Source organism: Podospora pseudocomata, assembly GCF_035222375.1.
Source record: "Podospora pseudocomata strain CBS 415.72m chromosome 1 map unlocalized CBS415.72m_1, whole genome shotgun sequence".
Classification (NCBI taxonomy): Eukaryota; Fungi; Ascomycota; class Sordariomycetes; order Sordariales; family Podosporaceae; genus Podospora; species Podospora pseudocomata.
The window spans coordinates 1,538,605-1,560,710 of record NW_026946363.1 but is presented as its reverse complement, the minus strand read 5'-3'; the positions used below and the strand labels follow the sequence as shown (position 1 = coordinate 1,560,710).

Below are 22,106 nucleotides of genomic sequence, written 5' to 3'. Positions count from 1 at the left end.
GCCATGTCTATCATTGCTCTTTCCCCAGAACATAAAACTCAAAGCCACATCGGGTTACTGGACCTACAATGACCCACAGCGCTGTCTAATACTTACATCATTGCACATATGCTCAGGCAGCCACGTTAAGTGGTGCTTGCCCGTTCTGTGAACATTCCCGCAGCGAGGCTCGATTTGAATGAATTATGCTGCAGGGGTAGCCAAAAGGGGCTGCTTTGTCTTTGGGTCTTTGAATGCCCTCAGAGCCTCCTCAATCAGCCGCACCCTCTCTCGCTGCTGCTTTTCTGCTTCCTCAAGCTCCTCACCCCTCTGCTTTAACTCCTCAACTTGTTTCTCCAACTCTTGGATCATCTCCTTGTTCTTGTCTGGTTTCTGAGAGGTTCTCCAGTACTCATAAGTGACCAACCCGGTGGCAATGGCCAAGATGAACGCATCGCCAATAACATCCGCAAACAAATCCACAGCCTTGGCTTCAGGAAGAGCCCTAAATTGTCGCCTCCAGATGCTTTTTGGTGGCTCCTTAACAGGGTGAGAGTCTCGTGGGGTGGTCCCATATTTGGCCTTGAGCTCTTCCTCCCGCTTGACTTGCTCTTCTGTCTTGACTGTGGGCGCTTCGGCTTTCTCCTTTGCTTTCTGAGCAGCTTCGGTATTGCGCATCGTAGCAACCGACAGTCGCATGTTTATTTGGTGGATGACCTGGCCGTATCTGGCAGCGAAGGCGCGAAAGCGTGGATGTTCATGGGCTTGGTGCTTGATGTGATTCTGCAGCGGAAACCAACATCAGTGGTCTGCCGCGGAGAAGAGTCGGGTCAAGGGGGACGAACCGCGCCATATTTGGAGATATGCCGTACAAAGAGAGCAGCGATTTTGAATAGGGGCAGGGAAACCATGGCGAATCTTGGCTGGCCTCCAGTTGGCCATGAAATTTGGGAATCTCGCGAGATGGGGGAGGAGGAATGTTGCTGAGTCAAGGATCTTGGGCGAGATAGTCGAGGGAAGGGTGTAATGGCGGAGCAATATCGTGTAGCTAGCCGTCTATACATTAATACAAGAGACAAGGATCCCTCAACAAAGATAGACCGATTATTGCATAGTAAACCAACACTCGAGAGAGCAAATAACCGGTATAGCAATCAGTTTCAGTTGATGAGATGGAGTCATCGGCAATGGCGGGGAGCTTTCTCACGGTGAATGGCCAATCAGAATTGATCAAACGCAGGAAGCAGGCGAGGTGAATGTTCTTATCAGATAAGATGTGGCCCATGCACATCCGACAACTTAGTGTTGCCGCCGTTTGAAGGCCGTTGCCCTGGCGACACCGGGGAGGAGCAAACATGGATCTCACTGGCCTTTCATCCACATTGAATTCTTGAACAAGCGACATCCACACACTTCCGGCATCACCCACCATCATCTGTTGATTGCCGGCTTTTGTTGCCACTTACACAGTTTGGTGTAATTGTCGACTCGGTTTCCGGTGTGTCTACCAATCGTAATAGCCCGTTACTTTTCATGACGGCCACCGAGCGCCAAACAGTCAACACAGTCCAACGGTGCGTTTTTGCTTGTTTACAACGGCCCTCCCTGCCCCCCACCCATCCCACACGAAAATTCATGTCGTGTGCACCTTTGCAACGCCCAAAGCTGTCTTGTTGACAGCACTGCATGCATTTTGGACATTACTGACGTGTCAACAGAATAGTGGACCAGCCGTTTGACGCGTGACGTTAGTTTCGGTCCCCTCTTCACCGATCTCCTCCTCGAACACCACAACATCGCTGAGAACAAAAAGTTCTCGGCTTGCAACACAGCAAAGGACACAGTCGGCGATGGTTGCAAAGGGCGTCGACATGGAGGCCCTCTCCCCAAGGGATGCCAACGCCCAGCGGCTCCCTCGGACTGAGCTGAAGACTAAGGCCGCAGCACAGGTTCTGAAAGCCGCAAAGGACAAGGAACACCCGCCACCACCACCCAACAATGTCGTCGAACCACCCAGCTCGGACCGGAGGGAAGGCATGGTGTACGAGGTTGGCAAGGCCTTGGGCAAGGGCGGGTTTGCCATCTGCTACGAGGGGGCACCAGCTGGATCCTCCAAAAAGTTTGCGCTCAAGATTGTCAAAAGCCAGATGCCAACGAAGATGGAGCAAAAGGTGTGATCTCCTGTGATACTTCTGTTGACATCTGGCAGAAGAATTAACCGACCTCTCTAGTTCCAAACCGAGCTGCAAATTCACTCCAAAATGCGACATCAGAATATTGTCCAGTTCCACCGCGCCTTCACTTTCGAGCGATGCACTTACCTGGTCCTGGAACTCTGCCCCAATGGCTCGCTTATGGACATGGTCAAGAGGCGCAAGGGGTTGACGGAACCGGAGGTGCGCTTTTACTCGGTGCAGATTGCTGGCGCCATCAAGTACATGCACGCCAAGGGTATCATCCACCGTGACCTGAAAATGGGCAACATCTTCCTCGACAAACACATGAATGCCAAGATTGGAGACTTTGGTCTGGCTGCTCTGCTTCTGACAGGCAAGGATATGCAGATTATGCGCCGGACAACGCTGTGCGGAACGCCCAACTACATCGCACCCGAAATCTTGGAGAAGGGCAAGAAGGGTCATGATCACATGGTTGATATCTGGAGCTTGGGTATCATTGTCTTTGCTATGCTTACTTCGAAGCCGCCTTTCCAGTCCTCGACAACCGACGAGATTTACCGACGTGCCAAAGATAGAGATTACGAATGGCCTGCGCCATCTGCCGGGCGCCCATTCATCAGCCAGGAAGCCAAGGACCTTGTTGCCACAATGCTGCAAGAAGCCTCCCAAAGACCAGATCCAGATACCATCGTTGGTCACCCATTCTTCACCTCTGGCTACATGCCCAGCTCCTCCGAAATCACACCGAAACTGAGAGAGATTCCTCCACAAAGCGCTGCATTTTACGAGCCTCTTTCCAGCTCCAAGGCGCAAGCCATCAACCTTCGGACCGTGCAGGAAATGTGCCAGGAGTGTGGTGTTGGGCCTTGGCAACAGTCACAACTAGTGTTCAAGAATATCTGGCGGGAGATGGCAGAAGAGGAACACTACGGGCTGACTCCTGTCATTCCTCTGGCCGAGGGTATTGTTTACCGTCCGTTTGACGAGGTCCGGAATGAGCAGAAACTGCAACGCCTCGCCGCACAACAAGACCGGGCCACTCAGCAAGCGACAGAAAAACTGTCTCAACTTTCTGTATCTGACGATCTTAGTGGCCTTAGCCAGAGCACCCAGTCTCAGAGTCAAAGAGTGCCTTCAGGCCTTTTGCGAGCACCACCACAGAGTTTTGCTGCCCAGCAGAGAGCTCAGCATAGACCGGCTACCACGGTCGCCCCTGCCCCTGTCCCTCTTGTTCGGTCTCAAACAGTCCCCGAGCCCGTATCGAGAACAACAACGAGCAGCTTGCGGGCGAGACCTAGGCGAGAGTTGTCTGCACCAGTATCGTCAACTGCCGAGACCGCTGAAGAGGCACCGAAAAGAACCAGTCGCACCTTGCGCAGTCAACCAACGAGAAGCAGGACCACGGCAGCCTTGCCTGCCGAAGAGGCTGCTCCGCAGACGCGACCATCGGTATCCAAGCCAGCCAAACCTCAGGAAGAGATGCTTTCGCTCTTTGGCCCGACGGAGTGTCAGGAACACGTCCCGGGCACTCAACCTGATGTTGTCTTGGACCGTCTCCAGAAGTTGCAGGCGGAACTGGAAAGGGCGCTCAATGCCCGTACCATGGCTATCGTCTCCACCAAGGAGCAAACGCCAGCTCCCCCACAGATTGTGGTCAAGTGGGTTGATTACACAAACAAGTTTGGCTTGGGCTACATCCTGAACGATGGCAGTGTTGGATGCATCCTCCGGAGCATTCCTGCAAACGAGGGTTCCCGAAGCGGTGTTTTGCCTCCCGCTTGCTTGCTGGTTCACGGTGCTGAACGGCATTGTCAGCGGAAGGAGGACCCGACTTATAGGGACAGACACCAGATTGTCCCCATGAATGAGGGCATTTACTTTTACGAAAACAACGGGGAGGATGGTATCTCGCGTGTTCGAGTCCCTCCTCAAAACTTTGCCGTAACAGTCAACTCGGAGGGGTCAGTGGGGAGACTCTCAGCCGGTAAAGACATGTACGACCATCGGAAGCGGGAGAGGGTGGTCTTGTGGAAAAAGTTTGCCAATTACATGATTGCTTATGGCCGTGAGATGGAGAACCCGGAGGAGGTTAACATCCGCCCTCCTACCATCACAGACCTGGACGCAGCGCCGAATGATGTTGTTACGTTCTATCAGCGTTTTGGCGATGTGGGGTGCTGGATGTTCTGCGATGGGCACATGCAGTTTAATTTCCCCGACCACACCAAGATTGTCCTTGATTCAACAGGGACGTGGTGTCATTTCTGGCATTTGCCGCAGGATGCTGCAAAGAGGTTGTATGAGACGGGATCTCTGGCCGAGTCAGCGCTGGATGACCGGTCGGTGTTGTCGTATCCTGTGCAGACTCTCTTGAACTTTTCGACGGTGCCAAAGCAGCCGGCGCCGAGGGCTGGAACCAGGAGCACTAGCAGCTCGTCGAGGAGACGGCCGGAGATTAGCCCGGAGATGCAGGGGATTCCGGCGGCAAACATGTTTAGGCAGAAGATTGAGTTTATCAGGGATATTGTGCGGGAGTGGAACGGGAACGGGGGGATTGGGAACAGCGATATGACGCGGGAGAGGAGGTTGAGGTGGACGGGGATGAGGGAGACGAAGAATGTGCAGATTCCGGCGAAGCATGTTTGGGTCAGCATTGGGGCTAGGTGGGGAGATCAAAGGTTGTCGGCGTATGTGGATCCGAGGAGACCGGAGGAGATTGGGGAGGATATTGATGAGAGTAAGAAGAGGTGAGGAGGAGAGGAGGGGAGTGGAAGAAAAGGGGTGGTTTACATTCGTTTTTTGGGGGGCGTTGTGGTGGTGGTGGTGGTGGTGGTGGTGGTGTATATATTTATCCTTTTTTTTGAGAAGAAGGCTGGTTTGGGGAGATGATGTTATGATTCCTTATTTTGTTGGGATTGGGCGTTGTGTTTAGTTTATGGTTTTCTCTTTCAAGGGTGAGAGAGAGAGTGGGATTATTTGGTCGTTTCCTTTGCTCGGGACATGGGTTTTTCTAACTGCCGTTATATATCATTAGTTTGGCATGAATTTGTTGGGTTATGGCCTGGCTGACGTGTTGATTTGGGTGGAAGTGATTTACTTGTTCATTGACTTACCTGAGGGTCACTTACATCTTTTCAAACCTTCCAAATCAGGGGTGGGCACGGACCATTCAATATTCGCAACACATCATATTTCCATCCTTTGGCGGTTTCAATACTGGTTTGTTGGAGAAGGAGAAATGGTTGAGAATGCACAAAAGTTCATTTTTAGGTACAACCCCAGGCCAACGATACAATGCGCGCATGATAACGAAAATCTCACAAATTCCCAATCTAAATACCCAGCCATCCATACCCAAACATATGAAGAAAATCTCAGAGCAATTCCCCCCTCAAACCACCACCCCTCGCACACCTTGTGTGATCACGTACTACAGCTGCACTCCTCAATAGCACTACTACTGTCCCTACTCAAAGCATCCCACCAAACCCCCTCCAACTCCTCTATCCTCTCCACCGCGTCCCAGTCTTTGAGGATTTCACAGAGCAGGATCCCCGCGTCGGTGATTTGGACTGCGAGGCTATGTGTGGGGGGGTTTGCTGGCTGGTCGGACGTGAGGACTGCGGCGCCTAGGTCGAGGAGGTAGGCCATTTCTTGGAGGGTTTCTCTTTTCTTTTCTAGGGGGTGGGAAAGGGAGCGGTGCCAGATGATGGAGCCGATTTTGGATATGTTTTTGTTTAGTTGGGTTTTGTTGTCGATGGGTTGGGAGGGGAGTTTTTGCTTGTTGTTGGAGGAACCGAAAGGGAGACGGTGGGAGGTGAGGATTGTGCGGTAGTCTGTGTCGGCTGAGGTGGAGGATGATGTTGGGGAGGAAGGGGGGTCGGACATGGTTGTGTCGAGGTCATCTTCGGCGGCGGCGTTGGGGGTGAGGAGGTGGGTGGTGGTGGGGATGGGATTCAGTTGGGAGGACATCCACGCGTAGGAAAAGGGACTGGTTGGTCTGCGGGAGGTGAGTTTGCTCGTGGGGGTTGGGATTTTCGGCGAGGTGAAGGTTTGGGAGGTGTTACCGCTGGGACTTTCCCTTTCGGTATCGCTATCGGTGGAACTGTAGACCATTGCCTTTGCTATTCTGACAACACGAGGGCTAATAGGCGAGACAGCACGTGGAGGTGCAACCCGCCTCACAGGAGACATCTTCCTGACTTTGTTCTCGTGGCTGCTCCTTGTGCTTTCTCTTTCTCTGGCTTCTGATCTTGCCTTCCCCCTTTCTCTCAGTCTCTTCATCACCCGTGCTCTCTCACGGCGACGGCGCTGCCTGCGCTGGTCAAAGACGTGTCCCCTGATGAACTTTTGGGTTGCCAAAAGACAAATATATTGAATCTCCAGGATGAGGCCAGATTGGTCTGATTCTGAGGGTGGAGAGGAGCGGCATGTGCACAAAGACCTTGTTGTGCTGCTGGCTGATGACTTTGGAGAGGAGCCATGATCAGAAGTAGAGCACTGGGGAGGCATATTGGGGGACAGAGCAAATCGTTCGGGGTAGTGGTCCTCGTCGTCGGTGTCTTCCATGGCGGCGGCATCATAGCTCATCAACTCAGAAGGATAGTCGGTGTCCACAGTTCGGACAGGGGTGTGTTGTTGGAGCTGTGGCTGAGGCGGAAGACTCAGCGGGCTGACAGATCCGGCTTTGTAGTCGCGAAGCAGCTTGGTATGCTCATGGTCTTGTTCACCAGAGTCAGAATCTGGTAGTTCGATGACCCGCGCGCCTGGAGGACTGAGCGAACGAGGGTTGGGTCTCCAGTGAATTGTATTGAATATGACCAGGCCAGTGACTGCCTGTGGCTCAGAGGAGCGGGCCTGTATTCCGTCATCGTCTGCTGCCACGGTGATGCAGTCTGATACCGCGCTGGAGCTAGAAGTGTAGATGAAGCTGCTCGGCGACGGCTCTTGGGGTTTGCTGGCGCTCATCTTGGACATGTCGCGGGGCGGATAGAGGAAAGAGAGGAAAAGCAGGATGAAGATGGTCCAAAAGCACTCTTGAAGAAATCCAACGCTCTTGTTCTTATAACAACTAAGATTCTACAGACAAGGGACCTTGAAGGCTTCAACAATTACCTTTGAGCTACCAATCGGGTTCATGCGCGCTTCCACCAGTTCACGCAGGCTACCGTAGTAAAGACGAGGTCAAGTGTGTGTCTCAAACGGCAAACAGCACCGTGATCCGATTGGTGCATCTTTCTAGATCATCTATCATTTAAACGTTCCAAATAACAAGGCGCCCGTCCACGCCGCTTGCTGTATATCGTTGTTAGTAAAAGTGATAGCTGACAGAATCCTTACAAGACTTACAACTAAACTTAGCAACGGCATCACCAGAAGTTTCGTAGGGACGCAGCATTGTGACGGTGTTTTGATGGACTGTCTTGAGCTGGGTGTCATCTTTGACCTTGCCCTTCAGATCCATCTGCTTGAACATGTTGAGCGCGGACTCTTCCCGGGCATCACCAAGACCAGGGCGGCTCTTGGCCTCAATCGTTCCGCTCAGCTGCCAGCCATTAAGACCACCCTTGAACCGGAAAGCCTCGCAGTCATATCCGGCGGCAATGATCTCAGCCTCTCCATTCCAGATGAGGCTCATAAAGGGGAGCAGCTGGGTGTTGATGGTGACAACAGCCCTGGGCGGCTGCTCAGGGGCGCTTGGATACACAACAGTGATGCTGCTGTCATGCGCGGCAAAGGCAAGAGCATCTCCGCTGGGGGAGAAAGCCACAGAGTGAATCCAACCAGCCGAGTTGTTCAAGTACTCGCCACAGATGGTGTTGAAGGGCAATCTCTCACCCCAGGCGGTGGGCTCTGGCCTGGCGTCGACGCCCTTGATGAAGCTGGACAAGACGCGCGCATGGGCATCGGTAGAGCCAGCGGCAAGAAGGACCGAGTTGGGATGCCATGCGACAGTGGTGATGGTACTGCGAATCGGCTTCTTCAAGTGCTTCGAGACCCACCAGTCATTTTCCTCCTCGAAATAGCAGATCGCGATCAGTCTGTCACCAGATCCAACCGCAAACTTGGTCTCGTTCGGCGACCAGCGTACAAAGGTGGCAGCTCGGTTGATGCGCAGGAGGACGAGGGTCGGTTTATAGCCTTGGGGGGTAGGTTCCCACACGAGGGCATTGCGATCTGTGCGTGAGAGGTCAGTTGGAGTTTGGTGTCGGAGATGGTCAAGTAACTTGCCCTGAGAGCAGGTAACAATGCGCCCTGAGTTGGGGGCAATATCAATGCTGGTCACAGTCTTGTCGTGGCCCTTGAGCTCATCCTTGAGTTTGAAGCTATTCCCGACCCTTCCGTAGAGCTCGACAGTGGTGTCGCGCGCAATGGCCAGCGTTTGGCGGTCAGCTGAGAACGAGTGATCCGCAATGGGATTGTGGAAAAGGTGGTGGACTTCGGGGGCCGACATGGTGTTGATGTTTGTACGGTAGGAGTAGCTCTCTACTACCGCTAGAGTTAACGAAGATGATACCTAGTACTGACTGGAGTTGCTGGTTGAATGATGGTGGAGTTGACCTTGGTCAGGGGAAGCTGTTGCGTAACTGGTGGGGCTGGCGGGATGAGGGCGCCCTGACCAATGGCTAGCCACACGCCTAGGGGTGGCGCGTAGGATTCTGGTGTTTGGTGTTTGGCGCCTCCAAATTTCAGGTCACCTTTAATGCATCCATCGACTTGAATATCAACAACACCGTCAGTGCCTCCGTCCACAAATCGCGAATTGTTTGCGCCAATTCAGACAACCCCGATACTTGTGTTGTTTCCGAAGCACGAGAAGCTACAAATACTGAAAGCCGACGATGGCTACACGCGCACTCCCTCCTGGCCTCCCAGCCAAGGTCGCTTCAGTGCCGCCAAACCAAACCCTCTATGTCACGAACCTCCCATCCAACAAGATTCAGAAGGAGGACCTTAGGACAGCACTCTACATGCTATTCTCGACATATGGCGCCGTATTAGATGTGGTGGCGCTCAAGACAATGAAGATGCGCGGCCAGGCTCACATCGTGTACAAAGATATTCAGACGGCCACGCAGGCCATGCGGTCGTTGAATGGGTTCGAGTTTTTTGGACGGGAGCTGGTAGGTAGTTCTTGTCTTTCATTTTTGGGTATATACTAACTCGAAACAGAAAATCTCCTATGCAAAGTCCAAGTCCAACATCATCGCCAAGCTCGACGGTACTTTCAAACCACCTGCAGCTTCGACGGCAGCCCAGGTCGAGGTTACCGACCTCCAGCAGAGCATCTTCAACGCTCCTCTACCAGGGGCGTCTGCAAATGTGACCTCCCGCGGTCTTCCCCCCAAGCCATCCGCGTCTGATCATGCCATGCCTGACGCCGCTGCTGAAACGCGCGGGACAAAACGGCCAAGGGAAGAGGAGAAGAAAGAAGAAGAGAGCGACTCGGATGCAGAGATGGAACTGGAGGATGATAGCGACGATGAATGATACCCGCCAGGTTGGCATAATACAGCGAGGATATGTTGGGGCACAGCTCCTTGGGCTCAGCCTACTGCGATTCGATTGCCATCTCTGACGGAACCCAAAGGCCGACACAACCCCCCACGAGGCCCAACCATACCATGAGATAGTCCTCCTTGGAGCAGTCAAATGTTGACATTGCTTCACCAAGAAGACAAGGATGTATAAAGAAACTGGGGAGCCCTGTAACTGGGTGATGCTGCAGAATGGTTTGTGTTAGTCTAGGACCTTTCGATCAGACGCAGAATCGCCTAGTTAACCATATTCTTGGCAGCATAATGAAAAAAGACATACGTCGGCCGAGATGCCACCAATTTCCCCAGCACTGCGGAGTCCATCTTTGTACTGGTCTGGTACGAGACGTCGAAAGACAGTATCGATGTTGAAAGCTTGCTCATCAACGGGGAGGTTGTGTAGACTGAACCACAAACAGGGCGCTTGATATGTTGGGTGGAGATGTATTTCATACACGACCTGCCCAGCACTTGCCGTTGACTTTGGCTTCTTGTGGAACACAGCCTGGGAGAGTGTGAGTACAAAGCACGGTTCCAAAGCTGTGGAACGTACCTCATCAGCATCCTCGGCCTCCACCATCTTGCTGTCCACCATGTCGTCGGTTGCGGTAGGGTTGCTGCTTTGAAATGAAAGACTGTCAAATATGTTTGATAGGTCCCCATCGTCTAGCTCTCCTTCCAGTGGTCGAACTATTTGGACATATGTGTTGTATTCTGGTCCTAGGCCGAAGGCTGTGTTGAGTGCGTTACATATTCTGAGTTTCCATTTTCTTCGTACGGGACCCAAGGTAGCTTGGCAGTATCTCCTATCCAAGTGGTGGCACGCTTCGGCGAACTCTTCGCCTGTCAGGAAGGGGTAGTTCTGGAACTCGGATGATTTTCTCATGGTGACTCTGTTTGGGTTTCTTCAAAGGCTCCGTTTATCGAGTTGATGCGAGTGGAAAGAGCAAACCATGCCCAACTACTTAAACCTAATTGGGTCAAACGGTAGCCTCGATAACTGGGCAAGAGCATGACGATTAGATAAGCCTTCTTTCACTTACACCTTCCCTCGAGCCTCACCTCACCTCAACGCTCAAGTGCTTCATGGATTATTACGCGTACCCAAGAAATCCCAATGCTTGGGTTTAAACACTTTGCTACCGTCCTCGCCAAGTCCATTTGCCGTTTGCCGTTTGCCATTTGGTGAAGGATGGGTCTGACAAACAATTTCTTGGCATTTAGTGATGATCCCCTGGAGACGAGAGCTCATCAAAGCTACCGTTCATGAATTTAGAGAACATTAAAACATATAAAAAGAAGAGCTTGAACAGCAAGCAACCACCAATATCACAAACCTTAATCATCCACCGAAGGTGACGATATCGGCTGCCGGCATCAAACATAGCTGTCCTTTTCAGACGCCAAGACTCGGCGCACTGATCAACCGGCCACGATCTGTTGTTAGAACCCCACACAACAGTCGCATGCAACCAAGATATGCCCGCCGTTGTCAGCTCCAGCCAATTGACTTTGCTGGCATCTTTTTGACTGCATATAATCCCAGGAAAGCTCCAAGTGTTCCTGTCTTCCGGTCAGCAGCATTCCTGTCCACCGTCTGACCTGCCACCGGGGGAAAGAGCCACATTGCTGGCCAAAAAAGAACGGACGGGACGAAGGGTGTGCGTGTGTCTTTCTGGTGTGGATTCTTGTCTTGCTCTTGTACATATTGCTCTCTCCCTGTGTACATGCAGTTTTGTCTCTTTCTTTCCTACCTACTTTATTCCTAAAAGAAGTCTGAGCTCACACACCACCACATCTCAAACCAACGGCACCCATTTATAGCAACCGCCACCACCACCACCACCACCGCGCTTATTACTTACACAACGAATTGATCATTTGCCTATGAACGTTCGAGACCCATTCAACATCCGCGGTCTGAATCGGGATCCCACTGCCAACTGGAGACCAAAGAGAAACACCACCACCCACGACACCAGTAACATCACCACCACCCTCCAAAACGTAATCCGAACCGCCGCCGCCGAGACCGAGCGCCTTCGCGACAAGGCGAGCGAGGTGCTGGAAGCTAGTACCTCCCTTTTGCCGACAACGAACACACCCACGAACACATCCGAGATACGATTCTCCTCCGAACCGGGCGTTGGAGATCAAGAAAAAGAGGATATGTCTTCCTTCTCGATACCGAAAAATGTCCCTTCCTTTAGCAACCCACAACGCCAGTACGAAGACCGCTTATGGGCCGCGGCTACAAACAAGAATAGCAAGCCGGGGAATATTTTGAGCGGGGTGCAAGATATCATTTCGGGGGGCAATCGTGCTGCGTTGCCGATGTATAAAGATAAGCCGTATATGTACCCCCCAGGACGGGGCGGGTATGGTGGGGGAGGAGGGGGATTTAGACCTAGGAGGAAGAGGACGTTGGGGTTGTTGTTGCTTGTTGTGGCTGGGTTAGTTTGGTGGTCGGGTGTGTTTTCTGGGGAGCAGGAGGGTGCGGTTGTAAGCGGATGGGGGTGGTGGGGACAGGATACGGGGAGGAGTAGGGCGAATTGGTTGAAGAGGAGGGAGAGGGTGGTGGAGGCTATGGAGTTGAGTTGGGATGCGTATGAGAGGTATGCTTGGGGGATGGACGAGTTTCATCCGGAGTCCAAGACGGGGAAGCAGATGGTGCCGAAGGGGTTGGGGTGGATTATCATTGATTCGTTGGATACGCTCATGTTGATGAACTTGACCAGCCGGTTATCGCATGCAAGGGAGTGGTTGGCGAAGGATTTGACGTGGGAGCAGGATGAGTATGTGAACACGTTTGAGACGACGATTCGCATGTTGGGAGGGTTACTTTCGGCGCATTACCTCTCGACCACGTTTCCACAGTTGGCGCCCATTTCAGATGACGACCCTGGGAAGCCTGGGGAGGATTTGTACTTGGAGAAGGCGAAGGACTTGGCTGACAGACTGATGGCTGCGTTTGACTCGCCTTCTGGGATTCCATACGCCAGTGTCAACTTGAAAGAGTTTAAGGGCATTATTTCACATGCTGACTCGGGTGCTTCATCCACGGCCGAGACAACGACTCTGCAGCTCGAGTTCAAGTATCTCGCGAAACTAACGGGCGAGAAGGATTTCTGGGACAAGGCGGAGAAGGTCATCCAGCTGGTGGACGACAATGGCGCTCAGGATGGATTGGTGCCCATTTTCATCTTTGCTACAACGGGCAAATTTCATGGCGAGAACATCAGATTGGGCAGTCGTGGTGACTCGTACTACGAATACCTCATCAAGCAGTATTTGCAGACCAACAAGAAGGAGCCAATTTATCAGGAGATGTGGGATGAGGCGCTGCAGGGCGTCCGGAAACACCTGATCACTTACACGGAGCCGTCGCAGTTTACCATCATTGGCGAGCGCCCAAGCGGGTTGAGCAATGAACTTTCACCCAAGATGGACCACCTCGTCTGCTTTATGCCCGGAACAATTGCTCTGGCGGCCACGGGTGGGCTGACCGAAAAGGAGGCCAGGGGCTTGCCCACATGGACCGACAAGAATGAGGCCGATATGCAGCTCGCACGGGAACTTATGCACACGTGCTGGGGCATGTACAAGTACATGGCGACCGGCCTTGCCGCTGAGATTACTTACTTCAACCTGCCCAAGGAACCACTTCCGGCATCGGCTCCCCACCAGGCGCCCGCCGAATTCGACCCCGATCCGGAGGCCGAGTGGCGCAAGGATTTTGACGTGAAGCCGCAAGACAGTCATAACCTGCAGCGCCCAGAGACGGTCGAGAGTCTGTTCTACATGTGGCGAATCACCGGCGAGGAAAAGTATCGTGATTGGGGCTGGGAGATGTTCAAGAGCTTCATGAACTACACAGCGGTCGAGGATGGCGGCGGGTTCACCAGCTTGTCCAATGCCAACATCATCCCTCCTCGGACGAGGGACAATATGGAAAGTTTCTGGCTGGCGGAGACGCTCAAGTACTTTTACTTGCTGTTCTCGCCGAATGACCTACTACCGCTCGACAAGATTGTTTTCAATACGGAGGCGCATCCTTTCCCTAGATTCGATATGGGGCCGTTGTTTTCCACGGGGTGGAAGAGGAAGCCTCGGGATGCGGCAGGGAAGATTGCGGAATAGTCTGTGAATGATGCCGATGGCGACCTGTTTCTCTTTGTCTTTGGATCATGATAGGCGTGGCAGGATAGCGGAGGTGATGGTCCTATATATATCCACTTACCACTGTACAGATACGGTGATACGTTATGTTGTATGAAGTTGAAGCGGCGTGTTTCTCCCAGGTTTTTTATTCCTCTCGATGGCACAGATAGAGATCAATGGTTGAAGATCTCATGCGGCGGAAGCTATGTCATGAGGTGGCTAGGGGAAGCTCCACGGGGTGGCACGGACAAGCACGAGGCAGCACGGGCGATAGGGCATTAAGGAGATGGATGGCGAAGAACCCACTTGAACTCCGATGGAGATGGAAATCGATGGAGATGGGAATCGGTGGAGAATTCTCCAGAGAATCCACAGCGGGCGCCAAAGCGGCTGCAGCGGGTAGCTAGTAGGATCCCTGCTGAAAATCATCCACACATGTTCTTTTGAGGGTTGAACTACCGGCCTGTTGTTATGCCTCCTCAGCGAATCCGGGGGTTTTCTTCTCTCTCCGAAACATACATGGACTTTTTTCGCACCCCACAAGGGATTCTTGTTGCTGCCAGGGCTTCTCCTTGTTGCCAATTACGGTAAAGGGTTCAATGCGTGTGCATGCTGCGAAACTTGACAGACGGGGAACGCCTCAAGGCTTCTCACTCTTTCAAGTAGAAATGGATTCCCGAGATTGTATATGGATTCCCGAGATTTCTCCCTGGGAGCGAGACGAGGGTTTATCACGAGGAATATTCTTCCGCGGCAGATAGCCACAAAGCTTTGACAGCTCACGGCATCGTCACACTACCTATCGAGTTGATCATCTGCTGTTCATATTCTTCCTGAACATCAAACACCAATAGACATTGTCAGAAGCTCCCATCGTACACCCACCCCTCCCTCTTGGACCTCGATGTGCGACCCATACGCCATCATCGCAACTCTATCTCGGGCACCCCTTTCGACGTAGCATGTCTCTCCATAATCAACCATAATTCTCTTTTGTTGGCTTTTAATATCCTTATATACCCAAGAAATGCCTAAACCAAACACTCCACACCCCTCCACCGCCACAACGCTCAACACAAGCGGTGGCCAACGCAGCAGCCTCCTCCGCCGTGACTTCCTCTCTAGCTACCCCGAAGACGACGACGACGACAGCAACAGCACCACCGCCCACCCGCACACACCTTCGCACTATGTACAGAGCTGGGTTAACTCCTTTCGGAGGGATCCCGGAAGGAGGATCACACCCGCAACGGTGGTTCACGGCGTGGGAAACAGGAAACGGTCGTCGACGATAGCAGGGGGTAGCTCGCGAGGAGGTGGTAATAGTGGTGGTGGTGGTAGTAGTAGAGAGGAAAAGGAGAGGCATATCGGAGGGCATTACTTTGATTTGCACGCTGCTAACGTCAACACGGCGAATACGCAGCTTTCGAGGGAGCTGAAGGGGAGGCATTTGCAGATGATTGCTTTGGGGGGGACGGTTGGTATGGTTTCTCTTTTATTGTTGTCTAAAAATAGAATAGGGGCTGATGTGTGATGGGCAACAGGAACCGGCCTCTTTGTCGTGTCGGGCTCGACGCTCACTGCTGGCGGCCCGGCCTCGATGCTGTTGGCATATGCCTTCATCGGCGGCATGCTCTACTGCACCATGCAAGCGCTCGGCGAGCTCGCCGTCGCCTTCCCCGTCGCTGGCAGTTTCTCGGCTTACTCGACCCGCTTCCTCGATCCGGCCCTGGGATTCTCGATGGGGTGGAATTACGCCCTCCAGTGGCTGGTTTGTCTGCCGCTTGAGATCATTGCGGGAAGCATGACGGTCAACTACTGGAGAGAGGACATCCACCGATCCGTCTTTGTTACAGTCTTCCTCGTCACCATCATGGTGATAAACCTCGTCGGCGTCAGAGGGTACGGCGAAGCAGAGTTCTGTTTCTCCATCCTGAAAGTCATCGCCGTTATAGGCTTTATCCTCTTGGGATGTGTCATTAACATTGGCGGGTTCCCCGACGAGGGCTACATAGGAGGGAGGTATTGGAAAGATCCCGGCGCGTTCAACAATGGGTTCAAGGGGTTCTGCACCATCTTCGTCACGGCGGCGTTTGCCTTTACGGGGATCGAGTTGGTTGGTTTGGCGGCTGCAGAAGCGGTCAACCCGAGGAAATCGCTCCCCACGGCTATCAAGCAGGTCTTTTGGCGGATCACACTGTTTTATCTCATCTCTCTCGCGCTTGTGGGACTTTTGGTTCCCTACAACCACCCCGATCTCTTGGGAGCGGAATCTTTTGCCGATGCGTCCTCCTCCCCTTTTGTCATCGCGATCGAATCAGCTGGCATCGCCATCCTCCCTGGTATCATGAACGCGGTGATCCTCGTGGCGGTGGTATCCGTGGGCAACTCGGCCGTGTTCGGCTCCTCCCGGACGTTGGCCGCTCTCGCAGATCAGGGACAAGCTCCCAAAATATTCGGGTACGTCGACCGCCGCGGGCGTCCCCTTATATCAATCCTCATCGTCAGCGCCTTTGGCCTATTGGGGTACCTAGCCGACCTGGACCAACCCTCCGCGGTGCTCAATTGGCTCCTGGCCGTCACCGGACTCTCCTCAATCTTCACATGGGCCTCCATCTGCCTGGCGCACATCCGCTTCCGGAAAGCCTGGGCAGTCCAGGGGCGCTCACTCGACGAACTCTCCTACCTCTCCCAGGCAGGTGTAACCGGCTCCTGGATCGGACTGTTCCTCAACATATTGGTGCTCATCGCCCAGTTCTGGACGGCCGCCTGGCCCATCCCCCCTACTCTCCCCGACCCAGACGCAGTCGACGAGTTTTCCACCGCACCCGAAGGAGCCCGCCGCGTCGTCCCGACTGTCCCGACGGGAAACGGCAGCGGGGTGACGATCAACAACCAGGGCGACGTGGTGCACAACTTTTTTTTGCAGTGCAGTTGCGTGCCGATCATTATCCTCTTCTGGGCGGGATACAAGATCTGGTTTAGGACCAAGGTGGTGAGGCTGGAGGATATCGATCTTGATACGGGGAGGAGGAGGACAGGGGTGGTGTACTGGAACAGTCATTCTGCTGGTGGTAGTGGTGGTGCGAGGGCAAGGTGTTTGCCTGTTTTTTCGTTGTTGACGAAGCAGGAGTTGGAGTGGGAGAGGGAGAGGGAGTTGAGAGGGATGCCGAGGTGGAAGAGGGTTTATAGGTATTTGTGTTGATATGGAAAGGAAAGGGCAAAGGGCAGCGAGCGTGAGGGGGAATAAGATATATGATGCTCGCGCCTCGCGTATAAAAGCTTGACGTTATTTTACACATGGCGGGTTGTTCTCTTTTCAGGAGGGTGGCTGGATTATTTTTAATATATAGCATTCAAAGACACTTCGAATTGCTCTACCCAAATTTCTGAAACCTCTCCTTAGTTGTGTCAGATAGTCTATAGACTGATCTGAACAAGTTCGCAACAGCACGCCATTAGCCCTGAGAGAAAACATCACCGGCAAGTCAAGTAAAAGTCTCTCTTCGGTTGAAATCAGTTTACACTACCTGGTAACCTAACAAACATATCCCTGTTCCTTCTTCCTATCCTCATCCAGGCCAGTTAAAGCATAACAACAATCAATCATAACATAAAAATCCCAGGGTTACATTTTTATAACCCTCCCCTCCACGCTCTTGATACTCCGTCAACTGGCAAAAACGCCCAGGAAACATCGACGAGCCTCACACAGAAAAAAGAAACAGAGCATGCTCTGTAAAAAGGACCTCCCAGTAGACGTACAAGCTGTCTTTTTTGTCATGAAAGTGGACTGATCATGATCAAAAAAATGCGAAATCCGTTCTTAAAAGTCCCAGAAGCTCTCCGCCTTGGCAGGAGGCCCACGGCCGCCCTTTTTCTGGGGCTGAGTTGGCGCGTCCTCGTCGCTCTCGTCACCCAGCGCCCACCCGCGGCCAGCACCCTTTCTGCCACCCATCCCGTCGCCAGCAGTGTTGATACCGCGCTCTTTCTTCTCGGCCAAGCCCCAACCGCCCTTCTTATTGCCCATGCCATCACCGGCTGTGACAATTCCTCTCGTCTTGCCATTAGGGTTGTTGTTCTCCTTCAGGGCAGCGGGCGAAACATCATAGGTCTCCCAGTTGCTCTCCATCATGCGCACTGCTTTCTTCCTGTCATCACCGAGCTTCTCAGCCTTGTCTTTGCCGTCGTTGCTATCCCGAGGAGACTCGTCCGTCATCTCAAAGTGAGGATCGAATGACTTGTGGCGTCCGGCTTGGTTTGTAATATTGCCGAGAGGAGCAGGACCTGGGGTCGGCGCACTGCCGTCCTCCTTGTACAGGTTCATTTCGTACAGGTGCTGCCCTTCATTCTGACCCCTACCACGGGGTGGGCCGCGGAACCGACCGCCAGCTGGCGTCTCACCGTCGTCGACAAAGTCAAAGTGAGCCTCGGCAGTAATGCGGCCCTTGGCCTGCTGGGCCTTGGGGGCAGGTTGCTCCTCAGTAATGGCATCTTCAGTAGACCAATTGCGAGCTTCCCGGGCCTTGTGCAAGGTGCGGGATGCTGTCGGCTTTTGTGGCGTTACGAAGTCCTCAAAGCCCCACGAAGCACCATGCTTGGAGCTCTTTGCGGGAGCAGGAGCGGGCTTCGGGGCCTCCTGAGAGTGGCCGTCATCAAAGTCGAAGTGTTGGTACTTCTTTGGGTTCGGGCGGATGACACGTTCGGGCGATCTGCCGTTCTCGGGCGTGTCGGCCTCGGCGGTACCATCGTCGCGGTCAAAAAGGCGGACAGCTTGGAAGTTCTTGCTAACCCCGGCCTTGGCCTTGCTTGGAGACACAGAACGCTCGCGGCCGTTGCTGGGGGAAGCGGGCTCCTCAGGCTCGTCGCCCAGAATTTCGGTAAAGGAACGCTGGGTAGGTCTGCGGCCAGCATAGGGAGAGATGACGGTAACCTCTTCCTGCTCCTCGCGCGGGGCGAACAAAGCCAAGGAGGCGTGAGGATCGCGGAGAGGGTTGGTCGACTTGGTGCGGTTATGCATGGGAAGATCAGTAGTAAACCCAGGAGCTCCGCCTCCCTTGACGCATTTCGCAATCAAGCTGACCTGGTCCTTGCCATCGCGAATGGGCCAGTTGCGACCCGACTTGCCAATAACGTCGAGTTGCTTCAGCAGCGACCCTTGGTCCCAGTTCTGGCGGATCTGGAGAATCTTGCCGTCGGCATCGAACAAGACGATGTGGGTAACGGCAAAAGACACAGTCCGGTCGGCAAGGAAGTTGTCGTCCAATCCAGGCAGATACGGGCCGCCGCTGGAAATAAATTCGATGACAAGCTCAGCCTCCAGGACCACGGCGTTCTGCCCCTCGATGACGAAAAGCACGTCTTCCTTCTTCTTCTTGCTCTGGTTGCGGAAGGTCGAAAAGTGCTTGATAATGCTATCGGGACCGTTGAAACTTGTCGTCGAGGTAATGTAGTGCAGAGACGCGTCTTGCGCGAGCACAGTCGGGGTTGGTGCAGCTAGAAACTGCTTGTACGCAGCCTGAAGCGCCATATTTGCTGATTGAGACGCGTCGATTGGAAAGAAATGTGGATGCAAAGAGGATGAGGTGTTTGGGAGAGAAGAAGCCAGCAGAGAGACCAAAAGAGTCGAAAATAAAGGGAGCGGGTCCCGAACGTGGGAAGGCCAGGATTCCAGGATGCAGGAAAGTGCAGGGTGAATGCACAGGGAAGGGACACTTCAATGTCTTGGCAGGCACCTCGTCGACAACAGATGGAAGATGCCAAAAGCTCGGGGAGGGGGGTCAAAGATGCTAGGTAGCCAATTGAAAATGTCTATTTAAACAGTTCATGGTGTGGTGGGTTGTGTAACTCCAGGCTATGTACACTCCGTAGTCCGTATTGCCATAAGCTTTGGTGCCTCCTCCCTACCTTACCCACCCATCCCATCCACAAGCTGCACCGCGCGTGAAGTTCGACGCGTTGCCAGTCAAGTCTGGTTTAGGAAATTGTCAGGGGTCATCATGATTTCAATGGGTTATTGTTGTTCATGCGTGTCGCGGTGTTTTGTTTACTCGCTTCCTGGTTGACACGGCAAATGTGTAAGTGTCTAAGCCAGGAAGGATGACCCCGCATTTTACGTCTACATATCGAATATATGGCTTCCCCCTCGGTTTGTGCGGTCTTATTTTTACATAAAGGACATCGATATTACGGTATCTCATCCACTTCAGTCCACCCTTTTATCACCAGTTGACTCACGGGTTGCAGTTTGTCAGAGAAAGACAAACTTCATGCTACTTATTATCAAGTCTATTGTGGATGCCCCGCAACCCGTTTCGTTTCAGGATGAGCACCAGCCCCACATTGGAAGCAGGGATTGACGTTTCGGATGACAGCTTCATCCTGAAGAGGGTTAGGACGACTTGGCACTCATGTCGAACTGGAATCCGCCAAGAGATGCGATTCAACGACCAGTCTGGACCTTGCCCAAGGCTTGGGGTTCGAGTGACGAGCTTGACATCCTGACGGGATTTGTATCCGTATGCCCCGCAGATGATATCACCAACACCTTCAAGCCTCACGAAAACACTTAACCCCTCTCGATAATTCCAATGCCTCTTTGACGGTTCGTGTAACACAGCATCTGAAACGAGGCTGCTCCCCACCCCAGCTTGCCTCAGCCTCTCACCGCAGCACAAGTGACCCCTCTCCACCACTGCACGCTGCGGAGGCATCCGTCAACCACACCGCCGGGAACGGCTTTGATACGTCGCCGTATAACACCGCTGCGAGTGGCAATGATAGCCAGCAATGCATCTGCCGACGTTGTTGGCTGACAATATACCGCCAGCTGTTCACCGTTCGTTCTGTGTTTCAGGTGAGAACTTTAAAGATTGCGTCCCCATTCCAGATCAGCCTTACGGGTCTGGAGGCTCGAGTCACGAGCTGCTTTTCTTCGTGTTCAGCAAATAGCGATCAACAATGTCCATCTTATTCCCCAATCTTTATCTCTTTTCGCGGGCGTTGTTTGCCTGACCGGTTTGAGATCGTCCGCTCGTTTACCTCTGCCTCTGTGTTTCTCGAGTGAGGCTCTTGAAGCCCCTTGCTGTTCTTATAAGGCTGAGCTGCCTCCTTACCTAGTCACCTCATACAGAGCTGACCTTTGTTATTTTTATTTCCAGTACTCGCCCGTAACAGCAACCAAACATGATAATCCACCCTCCCCTACCAAAGCTCACAATTTACCCTCCCTTACCACCCTCTCCATTATTACACTCTCCATTGCTATCATCCACACCACCACCGCCGCCGCCGCCACCGCCAACAATCCTCTCCAGACCAAAATCCAAACCCCAACTTCACACCCACCTCCACCACCAAACTTACAACTCCCTCCTCTCACTCCCGCTGGCTTTCTCCCTCTCCCTACCCTCAACTCTCCTCAGCCCCTCCAACCTGAGGACCGCACCCCTCGAACTCAACCTCTACTTCCCCCACAACAGATCCTGCACTCTCCTCCGAGATCTAGACGACTTCTTCACCCTCAAGAATGGCTGTGGCTGGGTTCCGCCAGATGAGGGGCAATCTGCCGCAGAACAGGTAGCGGAGAGAATTGACAGGCTGAAGGAGTTGCTGTTTCAATGGGAGAGGATCATCCCGCTACACGGCCCCCAAGATCAAGCGGGCATTGATGAAGAAGGATGGAAGGAGTGGTGGGAGGAGCGGGTGCATCTGTCACAAAGAAAAGTGGACGAAGAGGACGAGACGGATGAGGAGGATGTGCCGTTTGTTCCTGACTGTCGGATGGATGAGGAGGATGTGCCCGAGCATGGAAAGGATGCCGTGGACGACGACACAGATGACGAGGACACACCCTTTGTGCCCGATCACCGAAGGACAATAGCAATCGACGGGAAGCAAACTGTGATCATCGGGATAGACCCATCTGATAGACCTGCCGGAGTACCCCCTCCATCCGAACAAGAACGGCGAAAGCAGATCGACGCCATCAATAAAGCCAGACTGCGCACCATACGCGGTAGGAATCACCACCATCGATTCAAAACTTCCGAGCTGGAGTCACTTCTCCAGCAGTTTCTAGGCCAAGTGTTACAGAAGGAGATGGGGGCGAGGTTAGCAGGGGCGAGGAGTGATAACACCTCTTTGGAGCATTTTCTGAGAAGGAGGGAAGGAGACTGTGGTGGGCGTTAACCAAGATGGAATGTTACAGTGATGATACATGATTTTGCATTTACATGTACCTATGCCT

General features: G+C 53.1%; 9 protein-coding genes across 9 annotated transcripts; 5 read left to right on the top strand and 4 right to left on the bottom strand.

Annotated features, from left to right (window-relative positions):
- Nucleotides 1-183: 183 nt before the first annotated feature.
- On the bottom strand, nucleotides 184-1,227 carry QC762_107230 (uncharacterized protein; the record flags this gene model as incomplete). The annotated part of the gene is made up of 2 exons (XM_062885128.1): nucleotides 825-1,227; nucleotides 184-762 (listed from the first exon to the last, which is right to left on the bottom strand). Exons 1-2 carry the CDS (start codon nucleotides 1,041-1,043, stop codon nucleotides 184-186), a joined length of 798 nt encoding a protein of 265 aa, XP_062748066.1. The 5' UTR covers nucleotides 1,044-1,227.
- Nucleotides 1,228-1,380: 153 nt separating this feature from the next.
- On the top strand, nucleotides 1,381-5,267 carry CDC5 (Cell cycle serine/threonine-protein kinase cdc5/MSD2). The gene is made up of 2 exons (XM_062885127.1): nucleotides 1,381-2,150; nucleotides 2,211-5,267. Exons 1-2 carry the CDS (start codon nucleotides 1,830-1,832, stop codon nucleotides 4,908-4,910), a joined length of 3,021 nt encoding a protein of 1,006 aa, XP_062748065.1. The 5' UTR covers nucleotides 1,381-1,829; the 3' UTR covers nucleotides 4,911-5,267.
- Nucleotides 5,268-7,413: 2,146 nt separating this feature from the next.
- On the bottom strand, nucleotides 7,414-8,613 carry arc1 (ARP2/3 actin-organizing complex subunit Sop2; the record flags this gene model as incomplete). The annotated part of the gene is made up of 3 exons (XM_062885126.1): nucleotides 7,414-7,454; nucleotides 7,509-8,336; nucleotides 8,391-8,613. The coding sequence occupies 3 exons, from the start codon at nucleotides 8,611-8,613 to the stop codon at nucleotides 7,414-7,416; spliced, it is 1,092 nt and encodes a 363-aa protein (XP_062748064.1).
- A 244-nt stretch (nucleotides 8,614-8,857) lies between these two features.
- Nucleotides 8,858-10,290, top strand: QC762_0005240 (uncharacterized protein). Its single transcript, XM_062882809.1, has 2 exons — nucleotides 8,858-9,283; nucleotides 9,333-10,290. Exons 1-2 carry the CDS (start codon nucleotides 9,002-9,004, stop codon nucleotides 9,648-9,650), a joined length of 600 nt encoding a protein of 199 aa, XP_062748063.1. The 5' UTR covers nucleotides 8,858-9,001; the 3' UTR covers nucleotides 9,651-10,290.
- Nucleotides 9,331-10,688, bottom strand: QC762_0005230 (uncharacterized protein). The gene is made up of 3 exons (XM_062882808.1): nucleotides 10,251-10,688; nucleotides 9,978-10,202; nucleotides 9,331-9,882 (listed from the first exon to the last, which is right to left on the bottom strand). The coding sequence occupies exons 1-3, from the start codon at nucleotides 10,358-10,360 to the stop codon at nucleotides 9,462-9,464; spliced, it is 756 nt and encodes a 251-aa protein (XP_062748062.1). The 5' UTR covers nucleotides 10,361-10,688; the 3' UTR covers nucleotides 9,331-9,461.
- Nucleotides 10,689-11,584: 896 nt separating this feature from the next.
- MNS1 (mannosyl-oligosaccharide alpha-1,2-mannosidase) lies at nucleotides 11,585-13,837 on the top strand (the record flags this gene model as incomplete). The annotated part of the gene is made up of 1 exon (XM_062882807.1): nucleotides 11,585-13,837. The coding sequence occupies one exon, from the start codon at nucleotides 11,585-11,587 to the stop codon at nucleotides 13,835-13,837; it is 2,253 nt and encodes a 750-aa protein (XP_062748061.1).
- A 1,048-nt stretch (nucleotides 13,838-14,885) lies between these two features.
- HIP1_1 (histidine permease) lies at nucleotides 14,886-17,240 on the top strand (the record flags this gene model as incomplete). Its single annotated transcript, XM_062885125.1, has 2 exons — nucleotides 14,886-15,339; nucleotides 15,403-17,240. 2 exons carry the CDS (start codon nucleotides 14,886-14,888, stop codon nucleotides 17,061-17,063), a joined length of 2,115 nt encoding a protein of 704 aa, XP_062748060.1. The 3' UTR covers nucleotides 17,064-17,240.
- Nucleotides 17,241-17,684: 444 nt separating this feature from the next.
- On the bottom strand, nucleotides 17,685-19,388 carry QC762_107160 (uncharacterized protein; the record flags this gene model as incomplete). Its single annotated transcript, XM_062885124.1, has 1 exon — nucleotides 17,685-19,388. One exon carries the CDS (start codon nucleotides 19,386-19,388, stop codon nucleotides 17,685-17,687), a length of 1,704 nt encoding a protein of 567 aa, XP_062748059.1.
- A 1,655-nt stretch (nucleotides 19,389-21,043) lies between these two features.
- Nucleotides 21,044-22,048, top strand: QC762_107155 (uncharacterized protein; the record flags this gene model as incomplete). The annotated part of the gene is made up of 1 exon (XM_062885123.1): nucleotides 21,044-22,048. The coding sequence occupies one exon, from the start codon at nucleotides 21,044-21,046 to the stop codon at nucleotides 22,046-22,048; it is 1,005 nt and encodes a 334-aa protein (XP_062748058.1).
- Between the last annotated feature and the right edge of the window lie 58 nt (nucleotides 22,049-22,106).